The following is a 12,316-nucleotide window of genomic DNA, read 5'->3' as shown; positions in this document are numbered from 1 at the left end:
CCTGTTAAGAGTCACCATTGTCAAGGTCATTGATTTTCAACATCTTATTCCAATAAAACACTTTATGAACCATTTATATCCCACTGTCATGCTAGGGGCCAATTTTGCTGAAACCCAAACATTCTTTTCAGAAAATAAAGCACTTAATAATTCAAAACTTTTAAAATGACTTTAAATGGTCTGCTATTTCTCTCCTCAATAAGCAAACATAGTAATGCAGAGCTGAGAGTGATGTTTATCTAGAGAAAATGGGAAATTGATCTTAATTTCTATTTTTAAAAGGTAAATATTTATAGGTTATGGTACATAGACCATTATTAATAACAAATTACTTATGGCCCAACTATTGACTATGACATCACAGCTGTGAGCCTCACAGAAAGGCAGGTCATTATGAAAGTATGAGCATAAATTGAGGGTTAGGGTTGAGGATGGTATCTTGTTAGAGGTAATGAAAATCATTGAGAAAGTGAGCATCAACCTCACTTGACTCTGATACAGGATCCATTCCCTTTTCAATCAGGAGCAAAAGTGGGTATTTAGAAAGCACCATTATGCAGTGCCTTTGTGATACTAAAAACCACCAATTGTTACTTCCTTCCCCATTACCTTAAAGTGGGAGCAACCTTCTCAGAGGCTTTGCTTCTCTGTGAGCCTTTGTGCCTGGGGGTAATAATATAGATAATATGGCTGCTGCTGGGTAAACTCACAGGGACCACCATGCATTAAGCTGGGGGCTTTACCTGCATCCTTCCTCTATTTCTCACAGCCACCCCCAGGTGGCTGATATTGCTATGCCCATCTTACAGATGAGGAGGCTGAGGGTCAGAGAAGCTGAAACACAGCAGGAGGTCACACAGGGTAGAATTTGGAGAACCAGAATCCAAACCTAGCTCTGTTTGTTTACACTCACCACACTGCTTCCTAAGAATTTATTTCTGTGTATCATTTTACTGTTTACAACTGTGGGGGTATACAGAGAAGGCTTTTAACATCAATAAAATGAGGAAACTAAGTTCTGGAAAAGTTACATGTGTGGGTTGCAAATAGGTGTGTACTCCATGGGCCCCAGTGGATGTCCTGGGTGGTCCAATCTGATGATGCTTAGAATTAGAGGAATAAATGGGTTCTTACAGATCATTTAGATGAACCTGTTCTATGCATCTGTCTATATCATACTTCAAGTCCCTGATAGTACCTTCACCAAATGGCTAACACTTTTCTGCCTAAAGTTCAGTGTCAGAGAAGTCAGCCTCTTCCTTAATCCTCATCATTATAACGTCAAATTCACATGTTGAGCCACATAGTTCACCCCTTGATCCTACATTCTCTTTTATGCCCTAATTACCTTCAGGCTTCTCAAGATTCTGTCCCTAAAACCTATTAGCCCAGGCCTGGAATTCAATCCTCTTATGCTTCCTTCTCCAAATCCTTGGCTCAAAAAAAAACAATGTATTATTTATAAAGAAGAGTAGGAGGCATGCTTTTAAGGTTTAAAAACCTTCTCCTCCAGATTACATCAGGCAATATACTAGATGCTTAGGCATCCAAGTCCTCTGTGTTCCAACTGCCCTTGTTGCAGAAGGGGGACCCCTTCCAGGGCTAGATCTTGGGCTCTTGTCTAACACTCAGAAATAAATCGTCTGAGGAGATTCCATACTGACAAAGATCAAGACAAGATCAGTGTGGTATTGGTCTCAGGTGCTATGGGATTACACAGGGGTCCAAGTTTTTGTCTTTTATTCTTGGTGACATAATCTAGTTGAGGTGATCTGAAAGGGATGATAAAAACAAAGTATCAATTTTATTTTCACTCTTTTGATTGTAGATCTTTTGATTGTAGATCTGACCTAAGATCCAATAAGGAAATAGGGTGGGAGGCGATAGTGGATTTTCACTATACAATTAATGTTGCATGAGAAATTCAGTAGTGTGAGCCCTAATAGCCTCCTTGAAGAAGGAACCTGGACTGTTAATTCTGATTCCAGAAACCTTTAGATACGTTTGCAACAAAATTGGTAGAACTTTGCTCTGGTGCTCTAATGGACACAGCTACAGCTCCCTCTACAGGTCTGCATCTTTCCCTTCTGCTACCAATTTATAATTTCTTTTTCTGCCCTTTTATTCACTTTCCATAGGAAAATCGAAGTGGCCTAGATTTTTGTAAGCACTACCATACAAGGAGAGTGTCAGGGATTCGGTCCTGGTTCAAGCAGCTTCAGCTGGGGGAGGGGACTGAGTTGGGTTGGGGTCAAGAGGGCCGATTGGGAAGAGATGGTGGCAGGCAAGGTAGCTTTCCTTAAAATAGGGTTAGGTGAAGCATCTCCCTCTAATACAGCAAGCAGCATTGTGGATACAATCAAAACTGCCCCCGGAGAGCAGAACAAATAGCTAGTGCTAATGGTGTTCAGAGAAAGAGAGATCACCAAGGGCCAGAGTGTGCTAATTATATGCTATAAGAGCCTGCAATTATAAACCCATAGATATGCAAATAAATGCTGACAGCTCAGCACTGGAGACTACAAAGCCATTTATCCATGGCCTCTGATAAGTGGAGAGGAAGATGAATGATTTGTTTGTGAATTCACTTAGAAATTACACTAATATCTCTAACTACTTTTCCCCCTTCTGGGGGCATCCACAGAATGAAGAGAGCCAGTAGGTACCTTGGATTGAATTTCCATATTCATTACTTTCTGACCTAGGCTGCTCTGGAGGTTTGTAATAGGATAAACAGGCCCTCTCAGTTGTGACTGGCTGAGTCACACTGCCCAGAGTCAGTTCCCCTTGGCGCTTCTTTACTGACTGCATTGGCAATAATGATGGCATCTGTTCCTGCCACCCAGATCCCAGGGACAGCTCATAAACTGGCGTTTCATGCCAGTCTGGCAGAAAGAATATATCTGCAGGGAAATACTGAGAATAATGACTGCTGACATTAGGCATTCTGGAATCCAGGGCTGAGACGCCTTGGAGGGGCCCTGTGCTTATCGGGTGACTCTCATGGGAAGTAAGGGCAGGCATTGCTGTGGCCATACCTGCCTTTATGGGAAACCTGTCTTTCTCAGAGTTGATGAACGGTGCACATCAAGTACTTAAATCCGTCAGTTCCTGACAGTGTTGGAGTTTCTGTCCTTCTCTATAACCTGTAATTAATGATGGCCTAAAAATGTTAAACCTAGTTAGATGATTCAGAATAATTTATGGCTTCTTGAAAGAGCCAGAAGTCTTTTTTTTCATTCCCCTTAATGGAGAATGCTTAAGAATACCAGCCATTCAATCAAAGAAACATTTCTGAAGTACCTACTATAGGCCAATCCCTATGTTCAGACAGTAGCTTGTGTAGTACTTGCTGGGTATCATACTGTGGCTTATATAGTACTTAACACATGATAGAATCCTAGGGGTGTAATAAAGCTAGCAGACAGAAATCTTCAAATGTGAATACAATTTTCGTGTCACTTGAAAGGAGCTTCTCCCTGATTATTTTTAATTTAGCTGTTTAGTTGCAAGAGGTTCTTGTCAACATTTTAAGAAGTCTTTATCAAAGGTTTTGTTGTGTTTTGGTATTTTTCATCTACCCATCTTCTGAGACATCAGGTGTTCTCACAGTCAAAAAAAGAAACTGGATTTGATATGTGTCCTCTTTAGCCAGTGACTGTACAAAATAACATGTAAAAAAAAAAAAAATAGAGAAGGAATGAATGCTGAATGATAGGTTAAATTGAACCTGTAAAATCAGTAGTGGTATCTTTTGATTTTGATAAAACCTTGAATCAAATTAGGCTTAGACAAGGAATTAATCCACTATGAAACAATTCTAGAAGTGACTCTCTAAAATCCAAGATATTTAAGCTTGCCCCAAACACCAAATCTGCTAAATATGTGAGTTGTGATGTAATGCATGATCATAAAATTGTTTCAAAAAATATAGAGACAAAAGTCTCAAGAGGTCAACACTGGACAATGTACCAGGCCTCACTTTTATCATCTTGAACTTATCATAGAGTTCAGAGAGTAAAATATTTTCCCTAATTTAGTTGAGTACAGGCAAGTAGAACTTTTTCCTTAAGATATGTATGTAGTAGCCAGCTTTGATCCTGATAATTTGTCTCAATATATAGTGCTATTGAGGTAAAAAGACTAGAAGAAAATTGGTAACATCATTTTCTTGGTCTGTAGAGACAACATCAGACTGAAAAAATTGAATAAGCTCTCTAGGCAGAAAGTACAATGTTACCGAAATGATATCATCATGAAAATGTTTTATGGCCTGAAAGAAGCCATTGATTCCTTTATTCTTAGGCCCTGTGCTGGCAGCTTAGATCAGCTACCATTTTATATATGTATTTTTTTAAAAACAAAGATGAAGTGAGTTCTCTAAAACAGTCATGGGTTTTAAACTATATAGTTAGAAAACAGCACTCTTTACATTTTTCTGTGTTAACAGAAAGTGTTACCTGGACTTGACAGAGTTAAATGTATCAGCACTCTATGGTAGACCCTGTCTATAGTTATTTCTTTGTGTTAAATGATCAGTCTTACATTTCATAGGAGTGTATCTATTAATATTAGGTCCTGTTTATAGAGCAAAAAAATACACTCGCTTAAACAAGGTAGTTTATTTTTATCTTACATAAAGAAATCCAGAGGTGGTATAGTATACTCTGCATCATTAGTGATACAAGCTCTACCATGATGCTCTGTTCCCTCTGTTGTCTGCCTTCATCCTTAAGGTTGCTTCATGGTCCATTGATGACTGTTGAAGCTCCATCCACCACATCTGGGCTCCAGGTGAGCAGAGGAAGGAAATGGGAGAGAGCAAAATTGCAGGAGTTCCAGATAAATCAGCTTACCTTTCAGCAGCTGTCTCAGGAGTCCCACAACCACATCTATCTACAAGGGAGGTTGAAAAATAAAGTCTTTACTACAGGAAAAGTGACTAGTGGAAAATTCGGTTTCTATTAATAAGAAAAAAGGAAAATAAATGTTTGGGAAGCAATCCAGCCCTCTCTGCCACAGTGGCTCTATCTCTGAGGAAAATTGGAGAATAATAGCAGGTCCTCTTGTGATAACCTACCCCAGAATAATCCCCACAGAGCTCATGCCTGCCTCTTAATTCCCTGTTTAATTCACATTTATGCAGCCCATTAATACAAAGCTTTTCTCAAGCTGAATTTTTGTGTAGACAACACATTTTAGGTACGAATAAGATCTCCCAAGGTGACTTTCTTTATCTAACCAGAATCTTCTATGCTTCTGTTTCCAAAACATTGGGAAGTATACATTAATTTTCATAAGGCTGATTATATCAAGAAATCAAAAACAGGACCCCCCCCTCCCAAATCAAAACAATATTCAACCTGTTTTAAAAGTTGTATTTCAGTGGCTAACAAAGTGTCCTTCCTTTGACATCTCTTCCCATACTGTGCATTACTTATAAAAGCTGATAATAAAAAAACATACTTCTTAAGAATGATTTTACAGCTGCCTTTTTTAAGGGCTGGTGTTTACCATGATTAATTATGTGTATTGTGGGTATGAATAACTGATACGTAGAAAGGTACAAACTCACTAGATTTTTCTAAAAGTGGAGCACTTGTCTTAACTGAGAATAGATTCCCTAATGTAAGGGGAAAAAATCTACAAATTTTATATTAAGAACCTTTAATTCTTGCAAATGTTAGAGTATTAACCACTGGGCTAGAACAAGCCAACTCTATTGTAAAGCACTTCATTTTACCACTGAGATAGTTATTCTGGAAGACAAAATAGGCCTCTGGTTTTCTCCTTCCTACGTCTCATCTCCTTTACTGTGTTAATACAAAGAGACAGAGCAAGGCATCTCTTTCTACGTGGTGGAAAGTTTTGTACTGGGAAGAATCCAATTCTCTAGTGTGTCGAAGCTATGACTGGCCCACAGTAATGTTATAAATTAGATTCCTTTTTATTAAACTATTATTAAACTATAGTTGATTTACAATGTTGTGCCAGTTTCTGCTATATAGCAGAGTGACCAGGCATACACATATATACATTCTTTTTCTCATATTATCTTTCCATCACATTCTATCGCAAGAGATTAGATGTAGTCCCCTGTGTTGTGCCATAAATACTACTCAGCCATAAGAAAAAGAATGAGTTAATGCCACTTGCAGCAACGTGGGTGCAGCTAGAGAGTTTCCTACTCGGTGAAGTAGATCAGAAGGAGAAAGACAAATACCACATGCCATCACTTACATGTGGAATCTAACATATGGCACAAATGAACCTGTCTACAGAGCAGAAACAGACTCACAATCATGGAGAACAAACTTGTAGTTGCCAAGGGGGAGGGGGGGAGAGTAGGATGGATTGGGAGTTTGGGGTGAGCAGATGCAAACTATTGTAAGTAGTTTGTTATTGTAGGTAGTTTGTTTTTAATGCTTTGTTTATCCTCTTTTACTCCTCATTCTCCTTCCTCAGTCAGTTCAGGAAGTACTGACTGAGCACCTGTTATACATTAGGGTCTTTGCTGTGGGCTGGAGCTACAGATAGGCAGACTCACTGTATTCACCACCTACACTTCCTATACCTCTACTCAGGCACTTGCCCTGGTGTCTTATAGCCCCCATGGGTTCTATCTGCCTCCCCAGGGATGACCTCATGGGCATGGCCTTGTTTCCTGCCCTCTCCTTACCTTCCTACAAGCCTACCCTTCCTGGGTCCATGGCCCAGACTGCCAGTAGTTCTTCCATTTAAATGTTGACCTTTTAGAGTTCCCATCATGGCTCAGCAGGTGAAGAACCCAACTAGTATCCATGAGGATGCAAGTTCGATCCCTGGCCTCACTCCGTGGGTTAAGGATCCAGCGTTGCCACAAGCTGCACTGTAGGTCACAGACACAGGATCCTCATTGCTGTGTCTGTGGCATAGGCTGGCAACTGCAGCTCCAATTCGACCCCTAGCCTGGGAACTTCCATATGCCTCAGATGAGACCCTAAAAAGAAGAATAAATACATAAATAAGTAAATAAATAAAAATAGATGTTGAACTTTTAATTTTTACCTAATGGAAAGATACTGGTAGTAATTTCAGACCATGTGTTTAAAAGTGGTGAATAGAGTTGTGAGTTTTTTTTTTTTTTTTAAATAACGAAGGACTTTGTAGCACAAGGATCTTTGACCAAAATTATAGAACACTTTATCTGGTCATGCAGATTGGTAAATAACAGCTATAAAATGTTGTGATTTTAGATAATGTTTTATTATCCCTAGGTGAATTCATTTAATAGAAATTTTACTAAAATTATTATCGTATTTGAAGAAAACTCTCTGAAATCAATTACTGGGGGGCCAATTATGACTAAATATATGGAGGAACCACTCAGATCTTATAACCTATTAGATTCCTAGGTAAATCCAACCCCACTACACACAGCTCCCCAAATGTGGGAAGCTGCATGCATTTACTCTTTCATACATGCATTTCATGAATAGTTATAGAATATGTACTGTGCACCAGACTATTTTAAGTGGCTAACAAAATAAATGTAATCTCTCTCCTCATAGAATTCATGGTATTGTGAGCATGACAAGGATAACTTAAACAGGAAAGATTATTTCATGCTGAGAAAAAAAGTATTGTGAAGTATGAAAAGCACTGTGAAAAATGACAGAGTGTCCTGGCTATGATGGTAAAGGAAAGTGCCTGTGAAGTTCACATTTAAGATAAAAATCAAGTTTAAGAAAGAGCCATGCCAGAGGATCCCCAAGTTTGGCATTTCAAACTGACTTATCCAAAAAGATGGGGCATTTAAAGGTTGATTATGAGTCTTGGGAGGTTTCTGACACATGAATTTCAGTCATGCCACATGGCAGCCAAAGTTCTCTTTTTTTTTTTTTTTTTTTTTTTGCTTTGCTTTTTAGGGCCACACCCACATTACATGGAAGTTCCCAGGCTAGGGGTTGAATCTGCACTGTGGCTCCCGGCCTATACCACAGCCACAGCAACGCCATATCCAAGCTGCGTCTATGACCTGCACCACAGCTCAGGGCAACACCAGATTCCCAACCACTGAGCGAGGCCAGGGATCGAACCCCAGTCCTCATGGATACTAGTCAGATTCATTACTGCTGAGCCACAATGGGAACTCCCCAGAGTTCTCATTTCTAACCAGAGAACCAGTTTCCTGACTCTAACTGGGGCCCAAAGAAGCCCTGAGCCTTGTTTGGGATGCTCTCTGCAGTGTGTGTTGAAATGCTGCGGGCGCAGGTGTTGGGTGGTGTGTGCTAACCACGCATCTCTTTCTCTTCCTCTTGTATCACCAGGCCTCCGGAACCTGTGTACAGCACTGTGAACAAACTGTGTGATAAGCCTGCTTCTCCCAGGCACTATTCCCCCGTTGAGTGTGACAAAAGCTTCCTCCTCTCAGCTCCCTACCCCCACTACCACCTAGGCCTGCTCCCTGACTCTGAGATGACCAGGTACTGCATGCGCTTCCTCACTTCATCTTCTCGAATTGCATGTGCTTCCACAAGGATGAATGGGTAGAATCCGCCTCTACTCACTTCTCTCGCACCTGACATCTTCCTCGGGGAGGAGAGATGTCCTGCTCCCTTGGGGCAGTGGGAGAAATGAAGAACATTGACCTTTATTTTTTTCCCAAGCGTGATCACATGATCACGTGATGCTCGAGATGTTCTTGGTTCCCATGCCTTTTTACTAAGGTATCAATTATATTTTCCCAGAAGAATTAATTTTTGAAGTAGCACTATTTTCCTCACACGGAAGGCTGAAAGAGAACATTTATTGAATACATTTTTGATGAATACGTACATTGAATAATAACACTGTGCCCCATGCATAATATAGCCTGAGAAGTAGACACTATATTGGCATTTAACATTTTACCTACACCAGTAAGTTCATATCGGCATTTAACTGACTCCTGGAGGTACTGAAGCACTTCTCCAAAGCTGCAGAACTAGTTAGTTCTGCCTAACCACGAAGAATATACAGTCTTCACCTCTAGAGAATGTTACAATGTTTACATCTCTTATCTGATTTAGTTGCTCCCGCTTTACATAAGAAAACTGAAGTTCAGAGAAGTTAAGGCAGTTTCCTCAGTACGATGTTGCCAATAAATGTGGAGTCCAGATTTGATTTTAGAATGTTTCGAGACTATCCAAAACAGTTTGTAAACAAATTGTCCTAAGTCTAAAGGTTGGACAAAACCGTGTTATTTTTCTAAAGCATCTCTGTGACTAATGATACAGCCCCATCTTCACGGAGCAGCCAGAGTGAGAAACAGAACCCAATGTTCCCTGAGGTAGTTCCAATTCCATTTAAACTGGGGAGATCGCATTTGTGATGTTTCCACATGTAATGGGGTGCTAGTATTGTTATATTTTCAGGTAGAATATCTTCATATGTCCTCATAATATTGTTAGGGCTCAGAAAATATAGATTTTAGAATGATTTAAAGTGAAAATGAATGTATCAAAAGGGTCTCCTTAGAACATCTCTGTTTTTTGACATTTTTAAAGAATAAGTTCAGCAGTCAATTATTGACCTTCTAGGGAAGTTAAATAACACATTTGAAATTATATCTAACATTTCTAGAAATAAATGAGAAGTACATTTTTGGCTATATAATCATCTGGGACATTTTCAATAATTTGCAACAAGTAGGGCCTAATAGCTTTTTTTTTTTAATTCTTTATAAATATTACTTAAATTCTCCTATATTTTTAACAAATCATAAAAACTATTTCTTGGTACAGTGAACTATACAATTTTGAAGCTAAGACAACAAAGTCACCCCAGTCATAAGGAAGTGAGAAGCCGCACCCCCATAATAACGACATTCTAGTAATTATGCACCTATAAACAGTCAGCTACAGGGAGTTCCCACTGTGGCTCAGCAGTAATGAGCCCAATTAGCATTCATGAGGACACGGGGTTCAATCCTTGGCCTTGTTCAGTGGATTAAGGATCTGGCGTTGCCATGAGCTATGGTGTAGGTCACAGACAGAGCTCAGATCTAGGGTTGCTGTGGCTGCAGCATAGGCCAGCACCCACAGCTCCAATTCAACCCCTAACCTAGGAACTTTCATATGCCACAGGTATAGCTCTAAAAGGCAAGAAACAGAAACAAAAAAGCAGTGAGCTACACAAAGGCAGCTAACGTTTATTGAGCTCTTCCTCTGTGCCACACATTGTGTGGGTTCAGCATTTCTTATGAATTATTTCTCCTAACCCTGACAATTACCTTAGATATGATCATTATCTTTGTTTTACAAATAAGAAATCAAGGCTTGAGAAGTTACCTGACATGCCCAAGATCATCCACTGCTAAGTGACAGGGCTGGGATTCCCACCCAGGTGACCATTTATTAGCACCTGCATCGGCCTAGGCATGATGGCAGAGTCGTCTTTGCTTGCTGGAAAAACTCTCCACCCATTTCTCTTTGTCTTTCCTGTCTCTTTTTTTATCCTGGCTTCTCATCTCCCTTCTTCTGGCTCAGTGTCAATGAATCTTTTTAAAAAAAAAAAAACTGTGTTCTTAACACAAAAGTTACCTTCCTTGCATCCCACTGGGAATTTTGATGTATTCCTTCCTGAAAACTCACTGCTAAGTAGACGACAGAGTCTCCCTTCTATGTGAACCCACCAGTTATAATTCTTCTCTGTTTACCTTCTTTAACCTGTATTATGAAGACCGTAGGGGTTTTTTCCCAAATTAAAAAAAAAAAAATCACAGTATACTGTTGAATATGGATTTTTCATGTTACACCCCCTCTGCAGTCCTAATATGCACAAGTCCCAACAACCCCCACCCTTCATCTTCCCTTTGGGAATTCTATTTTCAATTTATTCTCATTCTGTCCCTTTCTTTTTCCCTCTTCTGTATTTTTTCACATTTATATCTAGAAAAAAGTCATACACACACTCACACACCTGTTTTACTGGCATTGTCACCAATACACTGACACTGAAATTCCTGATTTCACTCCCACTTTGTTCTCCTTCCACAGTCTCCAGCTCAGTAAATGGCACATACACCTATTCCATCACCCATGCCAAAACCTGAAATTTTGTTTTCCTTCACACCCATCACTCAATCCATCTTTAAGTCCTGTTGATTCTACCTCTAAAATATATCTCAAAATTAATTCTCTTCCAATTATTTTTCCACCACTTTGATCCAAGCCTCCATCATCTGCCGCCTACAACAGCCTCCTAATTGGTCCACCCCTTCCACTATTGCCCTCCTATTTTATTCTCAGTACAGCCAAAGTGATCTGTTCAAAATACAGATCAGCTCGCTCGCTCTCCTTTGCATTAGGATAAAATGCAAAGTCATTAACGTAGCATCCAGGCTGTGCATGATCGAGCCCCCGCCTGCCTCTTAAATATCTCATTTCACTCTTCCCTTTGTTGACCGCACTGTTCACACCAGCCTTCTTTTTCTTCACAAAATGCACTAAATCTTTTCCTGTCTCAAGTGCTTCACACATGCTCTTTCCTCAAACTGGAAAGCTTTTCCTACTCTTTGCCTGATTAACTTCTGGTCATCTTAGATTTAAGTTTAACTGGTACTTCCTCAGAGAAGCTCCCTGAAAGAAGAAATCAGGTCCCTCACTATATTCTTTCTCTTTTTTCCTATATGACTTAAGCCGTTTGTAATTGTTATTTATTTATGTAATTTTTGAACCAAAAGCCTGTCTCAGACTCTGTAGTGCAGGATCAGTGAGTAAAACTGTGTCTATTTTGTTCTCTGCTATGTCCCTAACACTTAGCCCAGTGCTGGCACACAGCAGGAGCTCAGAATTACTGAGCGACTCAGTAATCATGGAAATAAGATCCTGCAGACAAGTAAACAGATACCTGTTTCAGGAACAAGTCATAGCTCAAGCTGTGCTTTATCCAGTTCCTAGGAGATAATGTAAAATACTTCCATGAATGAATGAATCCATGCATAGAAACAAATAGCAGTAGATTACAACTCATTTTGTGTACTTCACTTTCACCTTAAATTATCGTAATGGTCAGTGTCCACATTATAGATCATTAAATAGCTCTCAATTCTTCATGAAAACTGAGCAATTCCTTTGATAGATTAACTACTTCCTCTTCAATGGAAAATATCTCTCCCAGCAGATGTTTCTTGAAATGAAGCCAGTAATAAGGAGACAAGTTCAAAGATTCTAGTTCCATTTATGATACCATCACTTACTTTTTTCCACTGTGACCTTGAATAACTTATAGGGTATCAGATGTAGATAAGAATTTAGAGCTAGGCAAGTCTTTCTCCAACTCCGATAATGAAGAG

At 39.6% G+C, this 12,316-nt stretch overlaps 1 protein-coding gene across 50 annotated transcripts in view; it reads left to right on the top strand.

Moving 5' to 3' along the window:
* Positions 1 to 12,316, top strand: part of DLG2 (discs large MAGUK scaffold protein 2) — a 1,974,117-nt gene that overhangs the window by 1,490,100 nt on the left and 471,701 nt on the right. For 37 of the 50 annotated variants that reach the window (XR_014814818.1, XR_014814817.1, XR_014814821.1 and 34 more), the window contains one exon: positions 8,310 to 8,465. The exons of the other annotated variants lie outside the window; for them this stretch is intronic. Coding sequence is in view for 32 of the 37 variants with exons in the window: in XM_084975532.1 (XP_084831658.1) it covers positions 8,310 to 8,465 (156 nt within the window). In the remaining 5 variants the exon portion in view is untranslated. The remainder of the gene's footprint in view (positions 1 to 8,309; positions 8,466 to 12,316) is intronic. 50 annotated transcript variants of the gene reach the window in all.

The sequence above is a fragment of the Sus scrofa genome, chromosome 9 (genome assembly GCF_054392235.1).
Source record: "Sus scrofa isolate SSC_HxYL_T2T_F1_AM1 chromosome 9, Sscrofa_HxYL_maternal_Yorkshire_Landrace_v2.0, whole genome shotgun sequence".
Lineage (NCBI taxonomy): Eukaryota > Metazoa > Chordata > Mammalia > Artiodactyla > Suidae > Sus > Sus scrofa.
Note: the sequence above shows the minus strand (reverse complement) of the source record. Positions and strands in the feature narration are given on the sequence as shown.